The sequence below is a fragment of the Arachis hypogaea genome, chromosome 6 (genome assembly GCF_003086295.3).
Source record: "Arachis hypogaea cultivar Tifrunner chromosome 6, arahy.Tifrunner.gnm2.J5K5, whole genome shotgun sequence".
NCBI lineage: Eukaryota > Viridiplantae > Streptophyta > Magnoliopsida > Fabales > Fabaceae > Arachis > Arachis hypogaea.
The window spans coordinates 101,061,303-101,083,848 of record NC_092041.1 but is presented as its reverse complement, the minus strand read 5'-3'; the positions used below and the strand labels follow the sequence as shown (position 1 = coordinate 101,083,848).

At 39.3% G+C, this 22,546-nt stretch overlaps 1 protein-coding gene across 1 annotated transcript; it reads left to right on the top strand.

Moving 5' to 3' along the window:
• The first annotated feature begins 11,815 nt into the window (after window positions 1-11,815).
• On the top strand, window positions 11,816-13,848 carry LOC112805809 (uncharacterized). Its single transcript, XM_025848140.1, has 4 exons — window positions 11,816-11,926; window positions 12,044-12,382; window positions 12,865-13,444; window positions 13,538-13,848. Exons 1-4 carry the CDS (start codon window positions 11,816-11,818, stop codon window positions 13,846-13,848), a joined length of 1,341 nt encoding a protein of 446 aa, XP_025703925.1.
• Window positions 13,849-22,546: the final 8,698 nt, after the last annotated feature.

Below are 22,546 nucleotides of genomic sequence, written 5' to 3'. Positions count from 1 at the left end.
TAAGGGTATGGAATCCACGCAAAAGAGGGTATTCTATCGGGAGGTTAAACTATGTTTCACCGGGTACATGTGATATTTATTATATGAGAATTTTGTTAGCTGTTCAGAGAGGTTGCACAACATATGAGTCTATTAGGACAGCTAATGGAATTACATATTCTAGCTTTCAAGATGCTTGCTATTCCATGGGACTACTATGCGATGATAGGGAATTCATTACAGCTATTAATGAGGTAGCTGAACTTACATCTGGTCATCAATTAAGAAAATTATTTGCGATGCTACTGATATTTAATAGCATTAGCAACCCAGAGCATGTTTGGAATGCAACTTAGACATTATTAGCTGATGGAATACTATATGAGAGGAGAAAAACTTTGAAAAATCAAGGTATTTTACTATGTCTTTTTTTATATATCAAGATTGTGTTCTCTTATTATTTTATCAATAATATTAATAGTTTTATTTTGGAATTACTTATTAAATATTTCATAAAACCACCATGTGCTTTTGCTAGGACTAAACATGACTGATGACGAATAGAAAAATCTCTGCCTTATTGAGATTGAGAAGATACTCAACAGCAATGCGAGATCTTTAAGAGACTATCAATCAATGCCATATCTTGAGATGTCTGATGTTCGCCTTTTTCAGAATAAGCTAATAAAGGAGGAGTTAGCATATGGCACAAATGAGTTGACTCATACAAACTTATATACGGAACAAAAGATGATTCATGAGCAAAGGTTAGTATTCAATGAGATACTCAATGCTGTTATTACAGACTCTGGTGGTTTTTACTTCGTTTATGGGCATGGTGGGTGTAGTAAGACATTTATTTGGAATGGACTTTCTTCTGCTATTCGGTCTAGAGGGAAGATTGTTTTAAATGTCGCATCCAGTGGAATTGCGTCTTTACTCCTACCTGGTGGCAGAACGACTCATTCTAGATTTTCAATACCCATTACAATTACTGATGAATCTACTTGCAACATCAAGCATGGCAGTTTGAAGGCTGAGCTGCTCATCCAAAGTAACTTAATAATTTGGGACGAAGCTCCAATACTCAATAAAATGTGCTTTGAAGCACTTGATCGGACGCCCAGGGATCTTATGTTAGTTACCGATCAACATAAGACACATCAATCATTTGGTAGTAAGGTTGTTGTTCTAGGAGGTGATTTTAGACAGATACTTCCGGTGATTCCGAAAGGGAGTAGACACGATATATTGACATCAACTATTAACTCATCCCATCTGTGGTCGTTTTGTAAGGTTCTGAAACTGCATATGGAGGCTTCTAATGCCTTCTTCGAATTAAGATGAAGGTGAAATAAAGAGATTTGCTAATTGGATACTTGATGTTGGATACTTGATATTGTCATGTTCAAAAAAAATTTTAATAATATTTAGGTAAGAAAAATAGTATTTTCATTTTAGTAACATGTTATGATTTATAATTTTGTACGAATATTTGTCGTAAATTTAACTAATTTATCTATAACTATACTTTTAGACTTAAAATGAAATGTGTAACATAGAGCACAACATCATATGGCAATTGTTTATCTAATGATGTTAGTAAAATATTATATTGCCGATAAACTTTTGTTAGGTTTTTTGGTATAAAGTTTAGTGCAAAATTGATATGCTACCAATACAGTTATATATATTCTTATCTTTTTAGGTCTCTTTTCTTATCGTTCAAGAATATTATAAATTTTAAACTGTTTTATTTACATTTTATTTTAAATAAATATAAAATAACATATTCAATACACTTATTATATAATAACGATGATAGTATTATACTAAAGTTAAAAATTTTATGATTATAAAATAATACTTTTAATTTATCATGTCAAATTAAAATATAAACTCGTGCATCGCACATATTTAACACTAGTTATTAGTAGCATGACCTTTTTTGAGATATTTTATAATTTTTTTTAAATTTTTAAATTTTTAAACTCTTAATTTATTTATTTTTTCTTCAGATAACAATTCTTGATATCATAACTAAGCTTATAACATACACGGCAAAAGGTTTAATTTTTAGTTTTTTTTTTTCAAATTTTTTTTAACATATTCTAAACTAGATTTCATAAAATATGATCTTTGACCATCAAATATTATTTCAATATTTTTAGAATTATTAATCATATTTTCTATCAAACTTCATAAATATTTTTTTTTTGAATTTCGTTTTCTTTAAGGATATCCTTCTTAGATTTATCAATTTAAAAATGTAGGAGTGCATTCACTTTCTTAAGATTTCATTTTCATTTCTTAATTTATCAATTTTTTTCGTTTAGAAAGACTATCTTAGACTTTTGAGATTTTTTAAATTTCATATATATTTTAGACATTTTGAATAGTTAACCACGAGTTATTAAAATAAGATTTTGAGATTAAAATATAAAATATCATATTCAAAAATAAGTACTATTAATACGAGTTAATGAGATCAAGTACTTGAATATAAAACTCGTTGGGAGGTTGCGACTAAAAGAGTTATCCGGCATTTGTGTGTAAGGCAAAAGGTATTGCAGGCAAAATTGAAATTCATAGGGGTGGATTAAAACGTACTTGAGGAGCTCTGAGTCTCCTCTTTTTATATCTGTCCAATAGCTATGACCAGGCTATTAATTCCTATGATTCGAAAAAATAAGTCGGAATCTTCCTTTTTAATTGTGGTGGATACTTTTCAATTGATCAAATATTTTCTCATTATGATTAAGGGATTTCGGACCCTGATTGAGTCATCGAAAAAGTCTCGTCACCTTATCTATATCGTAATTATTTAAAGATAATGTCTCTCAAACAAGGATAATCTAGGCTGCCTAATGCCTATCCACATTTTGAGCTAACGGAACAACGCATTCGATTTCTCTTTATAGGAGTCAAATCCTCTTTTTATTTGGAGTCAGATTCTCTCATTGTTGGAATCATATGCTCGGATCCTGGCATTTAATGCTTCTTGCAACTTTTTCAAAAATGATTGATGGATACAAAAAATGCGGGGTGGTTTCGCAGTTTGTAAGATTGGAGTGGAATTTTTCTTTTTTTTCTTCCGTTAGTCGTTCGAATTTTGATGCAATTTTACCCTTTTCTTTCATTAACATAATAGTAGTTACCAAATTATCCCTAATTTTTCGATTTTTGACTTGTGGTGAGGGGGTTAATCTAAATTGTTTTTCCCCACTACTACATTAATTTTTGGGCGCCCGAGAGTTTTGCTTTCCCCTTCCTAGCCTCCTCTTCTTCTTTCTAAATACTCCTTTTTTCCTTAGTTTTTTTATAGTTCATTTGGAAGTACCATTTTTCGGATTCTTGTGGAAGTATTTCTTGTGGAAGTATTTTTTAATTTTTTATGATATAGTCCTTTTTTTTAATTTGTTTCAAAAGCCTTGTTTAATGGTTGCTACTTCTAGTCGTGAAGTATCGGTTGCATTTTTTGGAATATTGTGTAGTAAAATTTGACTTAACAAACTTATTCAAGGGATTTTTTATTTTAATAAATAAATTAAGTGTAAGATTTACCGAAATAAATATTTTCTAGAGAATTTACCGAATTAAATTCCGTTGACATATCTCGTTTACAGTGTAAACAAGATGTTTTTTCATGTATCTCATTTACAGTGTAAACGAGATATGGCAAGTCAGACTGACACGTGTATATCTCGTTTACACTATAAACGAGATACGTGAAAACGTCATCTCGTTTACACTGTAAACGGCATATAAATATAAGACAAATATCCAACTTCTATAAAAGGATGTGTAACAATAGCTGAATGGCCAGTAACAATCCATTCATAGTTGTGCTTCTTTATCCGAATTGTCGTATGAGAAATGGCGACAATTAGGTGACATTCGAGTGTCAGGATCAGATATTGTTTCGCACTCAGCGTGTGGAGACGTTGTCGGATTTGAAGAGTTTGATATTGAGCAAGGTTGGTGGGACAGAAAGGAGGAAAATCGGAAGGATGGTGTATAGGTTGCTGGCACCCATGGGAAATGGAGTCTTCCGGTTTCGACTATTCCGATTTCACGGGGACAAGCATGTGTGACTGATGTTCAGCATTCATGGAAGGATCATGTGTGAACAGGTAATGGAGCTGTCCGCCGAGGTGGGTCACAGTGGTAGTGGGGTTGACAAACCCCAATTTGACGGTTTGTCCTGTATTGAATTCAGAGTATTTTGATAACCTTTTGTCACATTTAGCCTATGAATTAGCATGGTTTTCCTATCTCTCCCGTATTTGTGCCCAAGTGTAAAAACATGCTTTTTAAGCCTTATTATTGATGAATTCTAATTTCTCTTTGATTCCATAAGATGCCTTGATGTGTTTGCTAGTAATCTCAGGTTGAAATAGGCTAGGCATGGATCAAAGGAAGCAAGGAAGGAAGCATACAAGTGGAGAGAAGCACAAAAAGCCAAAGAACTGATCCAGGTCATGCACGCGCACGCGCACAAGGCGCTCGCGCGCACATTGCGGAGCAGACCAAGGGCGCGCACGCGCCGATGATGGCACATGACCTCACTAAAGCAACATGTGCCTAGCGATTTTGGGAAGGTTTCAGCAACCAACTTTGGCGCCAAAATGCATATAAGAGTCAAGGATTGAAGGGGATTGATATCAATAGACACACACTCACTAGGATTAGTTTAGTTTTAGTTTCTAGAGAAAGAAGCTCTCACTTCTCTCTAGAATTAGAATTAGGATTAGGTTTAGGTTAATCTCTCTTCTTAGATCTAGGTTTAATTCATGCTTTGATTCAATTTTTCTTTATCAATTCTCAATCTTCTTCTCTTCCCCCTTCTAGTTATGTGTTTTCATAATTGTGATTCTTCATTTTGTTTTGGATAGATTATTGTTCCTTTATTTCCTTTCAATAATGCAATTTGAGATAATTCATGTGATTGTGATGTTGTTGATTAATTCTTTGCAATAATTGCAGTTAGATTTTTATTCTTGTTGCCAATTTACTATGCTCTTCTTCTATGCCTTCCAAGTGTTTGATGAAATGCTTGGTTGGATTTTAGTGTAGATTTTGTTCCTCTTGGCCTAGGTAGAGTAATTAGTGACACTTGAGTTATCTAATTCCTTTGTTGATTGATAATTGGAGAGATTGCTAATTGGTTTAGAGTGCACTAAAGCTAGTCTTTCCTTGGGAGTTGGCTAGGACTTGTGGCTCAAGTCAATTCATCCACTTGACTTTCCTTTCTTTAGTAAGGGTTAACTAAGTGGTAGCAATGAACAATAATCATCACAATTGAGAAGGATAACTAGGATAGAACTTCTAGTTCTCATACCTTACCAAGAGCCTTTTATAGTTGTTAGTTTATTTTCATTGCCACTTACTTTCATGTTTCTTATCCAAAACCCCAAAATAACTCACAACCAATAACAAGACACTTCATTGTAAATCCTAGGGAGAACGACCCGAGGTTTGAATACTTCGGTTTATAGATTTTAGGGGTTTGTACTTATGACAAACAAATTTTTGTATGAGAGGATTATTGTTGGTTTAGAGATTATACTTCGACGAGAATTCATTTGTGAAATTCTATACCATCAAAAAGCCAATCGTCAAAATGGCGCCGTTGCCGGGGATTGCAATGGTGTTGAGTTATTGGTTATTGTACATATGTGAATAGTGTAAATATCCTGCTTTTTGCTTCATTTGCTAGTGTAGAATTTTATTTTCTTCTTCCATTATGAATTCTCACGTTGGCTATGAGTTTGGTTCTAATTATGTTGTAAGTAATGAGAGCTTCAATGAGGATGTGTATCAAGGATGGAACAATCAAAGGTGGGAGGAGCCATATGCATATGATCAATCTTCATGGCAACAACCTCCACCAATGCACTATGAAGAAGAGCCATCCTATGATGCATACCAACCCAATGGCTATGGTGAACCACCTTGTGATTTTCAAGAACCACCACCATATGCCTATGAATCTCATCCTCAACATGAACCTCAACCATACTCACAAGCCTTTCCACATCAAGCACCTTCCTATGATCCTTATTCACCATACAACCAACCATCCCTACCATATTCTTATGACCATTATGAGCGAGAACCCTTAGAACCACCACAACCCTATCAAGATTACTCCCAAGAACCACCTCAATACACACCATCTCCACAATTTTATCAAGAGGAACCACCTTCCTACCACGAATCCTCTCTCCAAAATAATGAACCTTCCTACTCACCCCAAGCCCCAATAGATGATTCTCTTACCTTGTTACTTCAAGGACAAGAGGCCATGAAGAGGGATACACTTGAGTTTGTGACCAACTTGACCAAAGTAGTGTCCACCTTAGCCTACCGATGTTTGAACACTCCAGGTACCTCCGTGATCCCATGTGAAAAGTCAAAAGAAGAACAAAGCATGAAGGAGAGATTGAAAACTCCGGTGGGGGATGAGGGATGCCATTTTGTGTTAGAACAATTGGAGGAGCCTATGATCATTGAAGAAAGGGAAGAAGTGGTTGAAGATCTAGGGGATGTTGAAAGTCCATGGGAATGTAGCATCATGGAGCACTTTCCCAAGAAGCTTGATATTGATGTTGAGGAGGGTGCGCAACCTCCAAGGCATGTCATAGTTGAAGACTTGGAAAAAGCTTATCAAAAGATGGATTCAATCATGGATGAATTTCTATCTACAATCGAATCCTCTCCCATTGGACATGAAGTTGAAGCTATAGAAGAGTGTGTACAACCTCCCATGGAAAACGAAAATGGCATGGTGTATATCGAAATCGAAGAATATGAAGAGGTTGATCAAGAGATGAACTCATTCATCGATGAATTCCTATCCAAAATTGAATCACCTCCCATTAAACAAAATGTTAACACCAAGCCATGTAACAAAAGGGAAAAGGTTGAACTTGAAGAAGCTTGTGAAGAGGTGGAAACAACCAAAGAGGAGCACAAAGAGGTAGATCTTGCATTGTCTAAGTGTGGGGAAGCCTTCCCTCCCAAGTCACCATCCGACACAACATTTAAGTGGGTAAAACTCTTATCTCTAAGCTTTAATTTCTCACTTGAATATGGTTTGATTGAAAGTGATGGTCAACTTAGAACTCTTTGTGGAATTAAAAGTAAGAATGAGTTGTGCAGTGGTTGGAAAATTGGTGTTAAGCTCACTAAGGTCAAGGTCTCAAGGTATAGGGATGATGTTGGGACAAGGATCACCTTGTATGGATCTAAAAGGAAGCATTGGTGGAGTAAAGAGAATTCTGTGTGTCCACCACGTTTATGTCAACCACCCATCCGACAAAATCATGAAACTCAACTAACGGATGGATGCGAAAATAAGATATGGGATCCCGGTTCGCTATGTGAAAACCAAATATGGGGACTCGTATTTTGGGTAGAAATCTGCCCAAGCTTAATAAAAATGGTTGAAAATTCTGTCAACCAATTGAGGAGCAAAGATCCTTGGAGATTCAAGGATGAGTACAAACATAAGCCACCATGACAAAGAGCTTCTCAATTGTCCAACTTAAGGACTTAAACTAAAAGTGCTAGGTGGGAGACACCCCACCATGGTAAACTCTTTCCAATCTTTTACATTCCCTTAATAAGTGATTTGAGTTACCATTGTAGGTAGATGTTTCATACAAATTTGATTGTACAATTTAATTGTTGGCTTAGTCATATGCATGTTGTGTTTAGTAGTAGATGAATAATATCAAAATTGCATTCTTGTGAATTGTATGATGGGTGAGTGAATAAAGAGTTGTGAACATTAAGGGGAGCACCCAGCAATTGTTCTCATTATAAAAAAAAAAGGGGGGGGGGGGATGGACGCATGCGCACCGTGTACGCGCACGCGCCCCTGTATGGATGTACCACGAGCCAAACACCAGAGAGTTGGGCCTCCCGTGGGCAAACATTATGCCTTAAGCCCAGCTCGATCCACGCGGACACGCACAACGTGCGTGCGCGCCGTTTCTAAGAACATAAACGTTCACGCGGACGCGCCCATGCCACGTCCGCGCCGATTTGCTGCTGCAGGTTTTTGCGCCAAATTTCAGAGAGTTGAGCCGGCTCTGGGCCAACTTTAGGCCCCTGGCCCAGCTCGGTCTGCGCGAGCGCGCACATCGCGCCGACGCGCCGCTTCATCACTTAGCAATGTACGCGAATGCGCACTTGCCGCGCGCGCGTCCGTGCGTGCTGCCACCAATCTAGGCCAAGGACCCGAGAGTTAGGCATGCCTCATGCCCACTCTAAGCCTTAGGCCCAATCTCATGTACGCATGCGCGCACGCTACGTGCACGCGCCCATACCTACTCTGCCAACCGCGCTAGAGCGCACTGCACGCTCACGCGTGGACCTCCAATTCGTCTCACTGCGCGCGAACGCGCCCATGCCGCGTACGCGCCGATCTGAATGCGCGACTTCCAGCCCATTTTCCAGAGAGTTAGGCCTGAGTTGGGCCAACTCTAAGCCCCTAGCCCAACTCCATGCACGCGTGCGCGCGCTGTACGCGCACGCGTCCTTTCCTATTTTCCTCATCCACGCTCAAGCGCATTGTACGCGCACGCGTAGGTCCCACGTTTCATCAAGGGACGCGGACGCGCAAGTGGCGCGCGCGCGTCGATTCAAAAATTGGAATAACCCTAATGCGCGACGCATACTGCGCAGTCGCGCACCCCACCTCCCCAACCTCCATTTCTGTTTCTTTTCTCCCTCAACCACTGCTCCGCCGGCCACCACCGCGGCCGCCCTGTTCACCACCGCAACCTTCTCCACCCTCCTCCATTCGCCTCATCCTCCATCTCTCCTCCGCTAACCTCTCTTCCTCCACCTTCGGCCACATCGCCGTGACCAACCCCGCCGCCACGCCGTTACCTCTGTCGGCGGCTCACCACCGCTCTTCCCTTCCCGCTCATTCCTCTCTCCTTCTCCGCGTTCATCATCACTGTCCCGCCGCCCCTCGGTTTCTCGTTTCCTAGCCGAACCACCGCACCGGCAGTCTTCACCGCCACCGCCCACGGCGGCGCAACTGCTGCCTCTGTTCACCACTACACCCCACTACCCATTTCTCTCCCACACTCAGTTCCTCTGCTCCCAGGTTCCACTCAAATTCTTTTTCTGTTTTCCTTTTACTGTTTAATTTCTATAGTTAGTATAATTGTATGTTAGTTAGTTCAAATTCAAATTTTGTATGCTAGGTTAGATAGAAATAATTGCGGTTAGGTAGATAGGGCTGGATAGAGGATGCTAGGCCTGATAAGTGCTCCGTTCGTGCTTATTTGCTGTCTGCTATTTGGATGTTGTATGCTGATTTTTTTTTGGACTGATTTTTATGCAATTCATGTTACCTGAATGCTACATCACTGTCACTGTGCCTAATTGATGTTGTTTTCTATGCTTATTGTGCTGATTTGCTATCCGGGAACGTCCAATTTTAAGCTGGAATGCTGCCCGATTTTCACGAAAATTGGTTTCATTTTAATCTTTGTTTCAAACTTGGGCAACTTTCCTTTCCTTTTAACTTCCCGGATTTGCACAACCAGTGTGAACATGCACCACAATCTTTTCCTTTTAATTGTGCATAAATGTCATCATCTTCCTAACCTACTTTTCTAAACTCACTCACTTCTTTAACCAATTACCTTCCACTCCTCTTTAACATTCTTTAACCATTCTTTTACATTTTGATGCCATTATTGCCTTTTGAATAAGACTTGTTGCCCTGATGAGGATTATATCTTTTGGTTTAATTGTTCACTTACGGGTTGCTTGACTCACTTTTGCATATTCATTACAACATCATGATTGTTTTTGTCATTTGTCTCCTGAACATGCCTTCTTTGCTACATGCTAAATGTCTTATATATCCTATCATATTTTTCAGGATGTCGGACAAAGGCAAAGCCATAGCCACTGCCTCCAAGAAGAGAAAACACTCTACCCTCTCTATTCCTTCCATCTATAAGAATTATGCCAAGAATCCGCTAAATGATGTGGATAAGGAAAATCAGCAGTTGCCTTCTACCAATCCGGACAAGTTCCCTAATCTCTACTGTGAGCTCCAGTTTTCTAAATATCGGACTACAAAGCTGAACATCGAGAAGAAGCTGCTTCTTCCTACTGATGTGAGACGGTCCATTGACGGTCGGATCCTTGAGTTAGGTATCAACTTTGTTGACCGGGATTTGGGGGATATTAATGTGTCTTGGGTGAAGGAATTTTACTGCAACTTCTTCCGTCCGACATTGGATTCGGTTCAGGTGAGGGATAGGGAGATTATGATCACTGAGACTGCCATTGAGGAGGCGCTACAGTGCCGGCATGTCCCTGATGAGCTGTGTGCCCATCAGCAGGTTGAGTTAGCCATACACAGCATGACCTTCGATTATGAGGCGCTCAGGACTGTTATTGGGTTACCAGAGGCTACTTGGGTTACGGATGCCAACAACACCAAGCCGAAAGGGATGTTGTTTACTCATTTGACTAGGGAGGCCAAGACTTGGCAGATGATCTTTGCTTGCTATGTCCTTCCCACCACCCACTTCTCTGAGATTCCCATGGAGATGCTTCTACTGATTGGGTGTGTTATGGAGGGGAAGGAGGTCTCTTTCCCTAGACTCATCCGGCAGTGCATGTGGCGGGCGCATATTCGTGGCCTACTTCCATTTCCTACATTGGTCACGAGTATGGCGGCCCTAGCTGAGGTTCCATGGTTGGATGATGATGTGCGACCACCGCCCCCTGATGATGATGACAGGGAGGTTACTATCCCCTGGGGTGGTTGGGTGCATGAGAGACCACTTGCTAGACGCCGTTCTCGGGCCAGAGCTGTTGTGGGGACACCTTCACCATCAGCCCCTACAGCTGCCCCATCATCCTCTACAGCTGCACCCCCTTCATCGTCCACTGATCCACCCGCAGCACCTGAGCCTACTTACCTCCTAGTTCAGCGCCTTTTCCGATTCTTAGAGCGTGAGAAACGCCATATCAGACGCCGTTTGGATCGGATCGACCAGATGTTCGTGGCCCAGGGCCTTGAGCTACCCCCGCTTCCTGATTCTCCAGCCTCCGATGACCAGGATCATTAGGAGGAGGCTGCGGAGGTGCCGGTTCAGCAGGATGCCCATGCCACTATAGAGCCACCAGAGACTCATGAGGAGCCGGTCCCACAGCCAGAGACAGAGCCTATCGTTGTACCTCCCACTGATCCTCCGGTTTAGCATCGAGGACGATGCTTGGTTTTAAGTGTGGGGAGGGCACCGGTAGCATTATTTCCGATGGTGAGGATGATAATGAGTTTGTGCTAGAGACACCTACAGGGGCTATGCCGCGCCATGTGCTGCCTCCACCTCACACGATTCCGGCGCTATCGACTGTGCCTAGTCACTATCACAGTCTAGATCTGGATGCCATGCATGAGAGGATCTCGGTTTCTGACACCTGTGGAGTGGATTACAACCTAGACGGCGGTGTGGAGTTTCGGGTCGGACACAGGTTCAGAAGCCGAGAGGCGGTGCTTCAAGGTGTGAAGAACTACAGTATTCGCAAGAGTGCTGAGTACCGTGTGATCGAGTCCGACCGATTAAAGTACCATGTGCAGTACCGTCAAGCTGACAGTGGGTGTCAATGGAGTCTCCGTGTGGCCCTTCGTCAGAATCTCGGATACTGATAAGTTCAAGTTTAATTGTGAATTTGAGTAGTTTTGTATGATATGTTATTTTAGTTAGAGATATTATGTAAGAATAAATTTTTTATTGTGATTAGGGAGGCTCGGAGGTTTGGTGGACCACATAGCTGTCTGACACCCACCATGTCTCAAGACCATCGTCAATTAGATAGCAGTCTCATCTGCAGAGTCATATTGCCATTGATTCAGTCCAACCCGTCTGTGAGTATCCCGGTCTTGCAAGGTGCGGTCCAGGTAAGCTATCACTTCAAACTGTCATACAGAAAGGTGTGGATGGCAAAGCAGAAGGCGATTGCACAGATCTACGGTGATTAAGAAGAGTCGTACAACAAGGTGCCAAAACTGCTCCAGGCACTGCAGAGCTGTTTCCCCGACACCATATGTGACCTACGCGTCAAACTGTACTACGAAGGACACCTCATGGTGCGAGACTGCTGCATGTTCGACAAAGTATTTTGGGCTTTTTTGTCATGTGTGGAGGCCTTCAAGCATTGCAAGCCATTTGTCTTTGTAGACAGCACACATCTCTATAGCAAGTATGGTGGAGTGTTGCTTATAGCGGTGGCGAAAGACGGGAACAGCAATATACTGCCAATTTCTTTCGCCATTGTTGAGTCTGAGAGCACCGAGTCATGGTCATTCTTTCTTACTAATTTGAGGCGTCACGTCACCCCACAAGACGGCTTACTGGTTATATCCTATGATGCACGGACATTGACACGGACACGGGACACGACACGACACCGGACATGCCGACACGCGAATTTTAAAATCTTACATGACACGGGGACATACATATAAAATATAAAGTATTTTTTAGATAAATCGTAATGATATTTTAATATTTTATTGATATTCAAATATAAATTAAAATTTTTAATTATTTTTAATGTCTTATTTTAATTATATCAAATTTTAAAAATATTTTTGTTTTAATAAATAATAATATATACTATATCTAAATTTATTTTAAGAATATATGTTAAGAATAAGACTGGACACGCTGACACATGATGGTATTTAGGTGTGTCCAGGCGTGTCTGGAGAAGAATTTTTTATTTTTTATTAAGACACGGTTGGACACAGCAGACACACGTGTCGGACGAGTGTCATGTCCGAAATGTGTCCGACACACGGACACGGCAATTCAGCGAAGTGTCCATGCTTCATAGGTTATATCGGACAGATCTCAGGCCATCAAGGCCGCCCTAGCATTCGATGATAGTGGGTGGCATCCCCCTAGGGCTTTCCATGATTACTGTATCAGACACATGACAGTGAATTTCATGAGCCGGTTCAAGTTAGCCGAGGGCAAGCGATACCTCATAAACGCTGCTTACAGTCCAAGTCAGGCCGGGTTTGAGTGGTACATGGATGTATTGAGGGGTGTCTCCCTGGCGATGGCGGACTGGGCTGGTCATTTCAGAAAGGAGATTTGGCTTCAGCATTGCGACAGTGGTCGGAGGTTTAGTCACATGACCACCAATTTGTCCGAGTGCATCAATGCTGTGTTGAAGGGGACCCGCTACTTGCCTATTTCAGCTGTTATACGTATCACGTATGAGAGACTGCAGAAGTTGTTTGTTACGAAGGGTAGGGAAGCGCAGAGCCAGTTGGTGGCTGGGAACCGCTTCTCACAGAGACTCTTAGTGGCCATTGAGAAGAATAGGAAAGGCATTCCGAAGATGCATGTGACACATTGCGATAGGTGGGCCTCTGTGTTTGTTGTGGAGGAGCTAGAGCCGTTCGAGGGCTAGGGTCATGGTTCCTTTCGGGTTCGGCTATCAGAGGGCACATGTGATTGCGGGTTATTCCAGTCTCTTCACTATCCGTGCCGGCACGCAGTTGCCGGGTGCACCGCCGCTAGCATTGAGTGGGTCCCGTATGTGAATCCAATCTACCGGCAGGAAGCTGTGTTCAAGGTGTATGAGATGGAGTTCCCACCCATTCCAAATGAGTCGCTGTGGTCGGAGTGGCATGGAACGATGATGTGTCCTAACCTAACCATGCGGCAAAAGGCGACCAGAAGACCAGTGTCCACCAGATTCCGAAACGATATGGATGATGTCGAGCATCAAGAGAAGCGGTGTGCCTTGTGTAGGCAAGTCGGCCACACTAGACGGGGTTGCCCTAACCAACCCACCGGAGATGCCTAGGTCATTTTAGTTTGGATGTACTTTACTACTTTTTTAGTTTCATTTTGAAAGTGTTGAACTCCATGTTTTAGTTCTTATTGTCATCGTTTAAAGTTTAGTTCTTTAATGTTAAATAATTTCTTCGTCGTATCTCTGAATTATTCGTTACTATGAAAATAAAGATAACATGACATCAACCCAACCAAAATAAACATAACATAAATCCAACGAATACATAAACATAACTCATAATAACGTACACACATACAATCCAACTAAAGTACAGAAAAAATACACAAAATGGCTACTAGTAAACATCATCTGTGGTGGGGATCCTGATAGTGGAGTCTGTGACCGGTGCCATATGGTGGAGGCTGAGCCTGGCGATGCGGTCGAGATGGCCTAGGGTCTCCGCGGGGCGGTGCCGGGCCAACCGGCTGCTGGGGCTGTGGGGCATGGTATGGGTGGGCCCCCGCTGACGGTGGACCGGTGGCGTACTGATGTAGCTGTAGGTGTGGATGAGACGGTGGCCCTGATGGAGGGGTGATTGGCGGCTAGGAGGAGGTTAGATACATACCGTAGTCATGGGAGGGCGGCGTCGCATACTGGCTACCCGGCCGGATACCCGCCCCGAACGACGACGTAGAAGCCGGTGATATCTGAGGAATCTAGGAGGTCGTCTGCACGAGACCTGATACATGCTGGTAATCTGCTATCCCAACCTCCCTATCTATGTGGAAATGCTCGGCTAAACGATCCATAGTTACCGGCGCAGCCGTGTGAAGCTGGAAGGCGTCATTAAGGAGGATCTCATCAAGCATCTCCTCCTCCTCCCGATGGGTACCAGAAGGACCACCCTCATGCCAACCAGGAGGTGATATATCCCAGTCTCCCATAGGCTACGCACCGCCGCTCCCAGATGCATGCCAAGCTCCATGTGACGGGGGAGGAGGTGGTGGTAGAGGTAGAGGTGAGGCCTCTCTGTCCTGTGGTATGTCTCCATGCTCCTCCTGGTGGGCGTACTCTGCCTCCTCATCAGATTCAACTCCGACCCCTACCCGTCGTGGGCGGGCCCTCTCCCTCCTCACTGGCTCGCCAGGTTGACGCTCTCTATGGCCCCTGTCCCTCCGAGCAGGTCGTCGAGTATCATCCCTACCCTCCCTCGCACGTCGACGTCGATCTGGCACGCCCCAAGGAAGGGCGAGATCGTCCCTGGGCTTGCTGGCAGTGGGCTGTACGTCAGAGGGCAACTTCGCCAGCCTCGGATCCTCTAATAAATCCTGCTTCGATAGATGCCTAACACGAGAAGCCCCACGCCACCAGTCATAGTACTCCAAGGTCGGCCTCGTATCGAACGTGTGGTGCACAGTGATCCGGCGACCGGGCTCAAACCTCTGATGCCATCTATCGTACCACTCCTTCAGCTTGAGTGGCCACCATACATCCTCACCTCGACCAGTAGTAGTCAGGTACTTGTCAATGAACATGTTGTGTTAAATACTTCGTTAAGTCATAATAAATGAAATATTTTAACGGATAAGTAAGTAGAAATACAGCATCAGTCTCACCTATCAAGATTTATCGGAGTGCCTGATACCTGCTGCTCTCCATTGAACTGTCGTTTCACCCAATCAACGTGGTGAAATCGGACGATATTGAAGTACAACAGGAGGACGGCTGACAACCATGTTCCCCACTCCTCCTCCTCACGAAATCAGGACGGACACAACGCCTGCAGGGCGGGGTCATCGTAGACTTTCCATGCAAACTGAAGAAAGAAAATTTTCACCAATAACACAAACACAATTATTATACAAAATCTCTTGAATTATCCTTATAACAAGCATACTAAAGGATACAATATCTAACTAATTATAGAAAATAAAAACATACATAATAACTACTGACCTCGTCGAACTGTAGCCGGTCCAGGGAAACCCTCCAACGCAGGACCCTGGCCTCATGCTGATCCTTGTTCTGCTGTGGCAATCCAACCAACCTAACACATCGAACGAGAGCAAAAAAGGATTCTTTAAGTAACATACCAAAAGATTTGACAAAATTATTTAACTCAAATACATAAAAAGACATTTCTGACCTTACAGCCAGCGGATACTGGTAGACGCGTCTATCTGATGGACACCACTGGGAGAATCTCTGATAAATCTAGAACATCAACAACGAAGTACAGCCGGTGATATCCGTGATGCCCTGCTGAGCTGCCAAAGGAAAGGACTGATACGTCCAGGCCAGCACAGCGGAGCCCCAGAAAAACGCTCTACACTCCGTAAAGTCCCTAAGCAACGGTAGCCAACGAAGGTGCACCAGATTGTTGGACTTGTCGGTCATCAGATACCCTCCAATCAGTAATATGATATAACACCTGGTGTACTGTCGGAGGTTCTCGGGATCGTCTGTCTGTGGCATCTGGTGGACACGATCCCGTAGCCACACAAGCTTCAGCGTGAATGACTCCTTCCTCTACGCTGCCTACTGTGCTGCCACGGGAGGCCAAGCACCGAGGTGATGCTCCACCAACACCCACGTCTCCGTATGGTATCACCTACCAAAGTCACGGAAGCACCCCGACGGGGTTACCATGTGCACGTAGGCCTAGGTGGTATGCCACGTCCTACAGGGTGATAGTGACCTCACCCCATGGGAGATGAAACGTGTGCGTCTCTAGACGCCATCGCTCCACCAATATCGAAATAAGGAAATTGTCAAAGGTAAAATCCTTGAGAGGCACGATGTCGCCGAATCCGGCCTCAGCCAGATACGGGACGATGGCGTCCGGTGGAGATAAAGTATGGCTCACTCGCCGAACAGTAGGAGGCGAGGCCTTTGAGTAACGACAAACGAAAATATAGTTTAATTATATAAAATCAATTATAACTTATAAATTATTTGTTAACATTTTAAAAAATTAATTTTACTTCTCATATTATTTATCTCACAAAAGTCTCAAGATTAATTATTTTTATTATTACTTTTATTACAAATTAAATAATATAATGCAACAAAATAAAGTTTTAAATTTCTAATAAAATAAAAATATCAAATTTATTAACGTAACCACTATAACAGCATTAAATTTATAAATACTAACAAAATAGTACAGGAATAACGGGGTTCCAAACTAATCATACCTGAGTTTATACGAACCTAGCACAAGCAGATAGAGTTCTAAATTAAGCCTACAGACCTAACTACTAACTCATATATCAATGTTTCAGATCTTCATGACTACCCTAACAATGACAACATCATTAAATTTAACAATGATAACGAAACTAACCTCAAAGTCGGCCGCCCCGGCATAATGTGTCATCTCGTTCAGCTTGTTTATGTCTCCGTCATTTCCTATTTGGCGCGCCATCACCGCTTGAGTCAAAGGTATAGTCAGAAAGGGTTTAAAGAGGAGAGAAAGATGTTGATAAAGTGAAACTGGGGCCTGGAAGTCGGCTGTAAACGACTTCTATATATAGGCGGGTACGGGCCATATCTCGTTTATAGTGTAAACGAGATATGACACATCTCGTTTACAGTGTAAACGAGATATGAAAAGAGAATTTAAATCGATAATTTTTCGAAAAAATATTTATTTTTGTAATTATTATATTTATTTTATTTATTAAAACAAAAAATCCCTTATTCAAGTAGTAAATTTAATTGTAGTTATGAATTCATCGAATTTTAATTTTTTTTAATTTGTAGGTTTAGATATGAAAAATATTGGTGAACATAATGTTGAGTTTTACTAATTTATAGATATGAAGTTATTGTTTCTTTTAATGGTTCGTGATTAGATAAGTTTTAAAAACTATTTATTGATCTTTGATTTTAAATTTAGTTTTATGATTAATATCTTTAATAAGTATCCACAAATTCAATTTGTAGATCCAAATCTAATAAATAAAAAATAAAAAAATTATATATATGAGAAACTTTTGGGGCAGTCATTTTTAACATTTTTAGCCATTTTTTGACTAGCACAAACACTAAATTGTCTTTAACAAATAAAATTTACTAATTTATGTGTGTAAACTCTGGAAAATGTGAGTACAAATTATATTAATTCATATTTGTAAATTTTGGTAAAATATAGATACAAACTATAATATGTTTTTCAGTCCCCTACACACAGGGACGGATCCAGAAATGTTGTTATGGGGGCCAATAATATATATAATATAAAAAAATATATGCAAATAAATTATAGTGTAAGATGTATTAAAAAAATATATAGATAGAGAATATATATTTAAAGTATAAAAAATGTGTACTTTTTACTAACGAAGTGGTACACGTCGATTTTTCATATCATAAAATTCATCGATAATAGAATCTGTGTCAAAATTTTCAGCAATCTTCTTCTCAATGTAAATCAAAAGACAATTAGCAAGCAATTCATCTTCCATTTTGTTTATGAGTCTATTCTTCACAATATTCATAGCTGAAAAAGATCTCTCAGTTGTAGCAGTTGAAACAGGGAGAATTAATACCAAGCGAATCAAACGATCAATCAAAGGATATGTTAAAGACTTTCCTGTCTTCGTTAATCCTTGACATAACTCCGAAATCGTGCACAAGTTAGTTAATTCAGCATGATTAGGAACATCAAGTTCATAATGTTGAGCTTACATTCTAATGTGAAATTTCTCTTGGTCACTGAAGTCACCTGGATAAAACCGTTCTACTAATTCACATACTTTGTTGACACTGAAGAACTTATAATTATCTCTGGGATCTAAAGTTGAACTTAAAGTAAGCAATTCCACCATATTATCATTGAATCTTCCATTAAACTCTTGCAATTGTGTATCAATTACAGCCAAAAATAAATTAACACGGTAATGATGCTCCACTGAAATTTGATCAACAATTTTGCGAGTTCGGCCTCTTCTAGGAATATGCAATGGATTCATATCAGGAACTTCAACTTCATGTTTCTCACAAAATAGTATAACTTCTTTTATGAAAGCCTCCCAACTTGATTCTCTCATTCTTTGGATTAAAGTCTTGGTAGTAGAAACCAGAGTTAAAGCATTCAATATGTCTTGATTATACAAAAATTTGAATCACCAATTTCTTCTCGAATTGTTGCACGCACTTTTCTAGCAAAGATATGCAATATATATTTCTGAACACTGGGAGATATATATTGAGCATTTTCAGGAGCATTTTCAAGGACAACATTATTAACATTCTGATTACAGGAAGCTAAAAGCTTAATTAACTCAATAAAATTTTTCCTATTCAAAGATCCAGGACTTTCATCATCGCCTCTAAATGCACATGCTTGAAATGCAAGCCATCGAATAGCATTAATAGATGTCTTCAACTTTAAACGGTTATTTGCAATAGTTTCATCACTATGCCTATCAAGAACTTTGTCAATATGCTTAGATTGAGCCATTAAATCATCACAAGATTTCACACATAAATTATTGGGAGAATTAGGAATAGAACCCTCGTGACATACAAATGCACAATTTACCCCATTGTTTACTTTCTTCCAATTACTAAATCCTAACTCTGAAAATGCATTTTTTCCATCATTGCGAGCACCATAATGTTTACCAAACAAGTAGCAAGGCAAACAATAAGCAGCATCTTTTTCTGGTGAATATTCTAACCAACTTGAAAATTTCTTAATCCAAGAAGATTGAAAATATCGACAGTGATTGTTATTACCAGAAGCTGGATAGCTAATATTAGTTGGTTGGTATGGCCCAGCTATTATGTATGCTCTACGAATCTTATCACGTTCATTGACATTATACTGCCAAATTGGACGTCGCTTTCCTGGATCCCTTTCTAGTAAAGAGATATCAACATCTCTTTCTAATCTTGGTACTTTGGTTTCATGTTGATGTGTATTTTGAGTAAGATTAGAGAACTCACTTACTTGAACTTCTTGTGAAATAAGATTAGAGGGTTGACTTGTTTGAACTCCAACATTATCAGTAGCTTTTCTCTTAAAAATTGCATCAATTTTACTTTTCTTTTTCATCATAAAATGTTCTAATTTCTTTTTACCTGAAAAAAAAACTCAAAAAATTATATACTTACATAAATAAACAAAATCTAAATATTTTTTATTAATTAAATATCAATAATAATAATTTTTTTAGTAAATTACTATCAATTTCATTAAAAAATAAAATAAAAAAATAAGAGAAAATAAATCTCAAAAATAAAATGAATACCTTGCGTTTGATATGAATATATTATATATGATTGAAATATAAAAATAACACTAGATACTTACCTTAGCTTGGGAATGGCAGTGACGCTGTAACACTGACTTGGTGAGCGCCGCGTGACTTGTGAGGAAACAACACAGGAATAGGAAACGTGAAGAAACAAAATTAGTTTTAGGGATTTAAAAAATTTTAAAAGCATTTATGTTTTATTTGGGTTGGGTTAAGCTTTCTACTATTTTTTTTTTAAAGCTGGGGGCCAAGCCTCCACTTCCCCCCATACATCCGTCCCTGCCTACACATACAACCCTTTTTGTCAAACAAGTCCAACCAAGTTAACCCTAACCCAACAAAACCCACTTACATAAAGTGCGTGTGAAATCACGCCGTTCTTCTTTGTATTTTTTCTTCTTCTTCTTTGCATTCCTCCTCCAATGTTTGTATTCTGCGTTCCTCCTCTTCTTCCTTCTTCTTCTCCTTTTTCATTGTATTTTTCCTCCTTTTTCTTCGCGTTCCTTCTTCTTTTTTACGTGTTTCATCCTCATGTCGCTCTTTTTATTACTGTTGTTGTTGCTTCATTTTTTTCTTCCTCTTTCTATTGATTTTGTAACATTATGTATTTTTTCTTCTTTGTTTGATTTTTTCTCTGAAGAATAATTATGAGAAAACAAAACAAGAAGATGAAAAAGAAAAAGCAACAGAAGATGAGGAGGAGGAAAAGGAAGAGTTTTGAATTATGTAGAATTTATCAGAATAAAAATACACCAAAATTTTGTAACAATAACACATAAATTTCTTAGTTTTTACACACAAATTTTGCTACAAATACACAAAAATATTTTCTTTATTGCTGTATTTTTTTCTTCTTTTTTTTCTTATTTTTTCTTTCTTTTAGTTGAGTAAATGTAGGTTCATTCTCTTTCTAGAAATTTTACAGCATTATGTATTTTTTTTTGTTTGATTTTTTCTTTTTTTATTCTTATTAAGAAGTAAAATAATAAAAAGAAGATGAATAAGAAAAGAAGAAGATAATAATGATGAAAAAAGAGGAGGAAAATGAATTTTGAGTTATGTAGAATTTATCAGGAAATAACACCAAAATTTATTAACCATTGCACAGAAACTTCTCAATTTTGATATTGAAATTTTTTAATTGTGATACAAGGTTTTAAGAGGGTTATCATTAAGTAATTTTAATTCATTGAGGGTTATCAGTAAGTAATATTGGTGCATTCTATATTTAATTTCGGTGCATTATAGATTTAAATAAGGTACATTTTTAGTCTGAACTTGTTTTTGGAATGCACCTTAATTAATTCTGAAATTAGAATAAAAATACACCAAAATTTTTTAACAATAACATATAAATTTCTTAGTTTTTACATCAAAATTTTGTTATAAATACACAAAAATATTTTTTTAATGCTGCATTTTTTTCGTCTTCTTTTTTTTCCTGATTTCTTTCTTTCTTTTAGTTGAATGAATGTAGGTTCATCATCTTCTAAGTAATTTTGTAGCATTATGTATTTTTTTTCTTTATTTAATTTTTTTGTTCTTATTCTTATTCTTATTAAAAGAGTAAATCAAGAAGAAACTTGAGAAGGTAAAACAAGAAGAAAAAGATGAATAAAAAAGAAGAAGAAGAAAAAGATGATGATGATGATGATGATGATGATGAAAAACAAGAAGAAACAGCAAAAGATGAGGAGGAAGAGGAAGAGAAAGAGTTTTGAATTATGCAAAACTTATCAGAATATAAATACACCAAAATTTCTTAACAATAATACATAAATGTCTTGATTTTTACATCGAAATTTTGTGAGAAAAGCACAAATGTTTACAATTACACAAAATTGCACAAAATCCAAGTGAAGGAGACCAAATACACCTCAATTAACTCAGAAATGCACCAAAATTACTTAATGATTGCGATACACAAATTCAGTTAAAAAACAACACAAAAAAATAATTGAATTATCAACAAAAATACATCCAAATTAATTTTGGATCAAGAAACGTCATCAATATGGCAAAAATTCTACGATAACGATAACATTAATGACGATAACGATATGTATAAGAAGAAGACGACAATGACTATAACGATGATGATCGTGATTATGAAGATGATGGAGGAGAAGGAGGAGAAGAAATTCCAATGAGAAAAGAAGAAGGAGATGAGGAGGAGGAGAGGAGGAGGAGGAGGAGGAAGAGGAAGAGGAGGAGGTTGTAAACCCCGCGTAATTAGTAAATAATTAGCAAATAAATTAATTATTAATAAAAAATTAGAAGATAGAATTTTATAGTTTAATGAGTTAGAATTAAGAGTAAAGTATCGTTTTTGTCCCCAACGTTTGGGGTAAGTCCCAAAGTTGTTCCTAACATTTCAATCGTCCTATTTAAGTCCCTAACGTTTCAAAACTGACTCTATGTTGTCCTGCTGTTAGGGATCCATTAATAGAATTGACGACGGGACAAAATTGAGACGATTTGAAACGTTAGGGACTTAAATA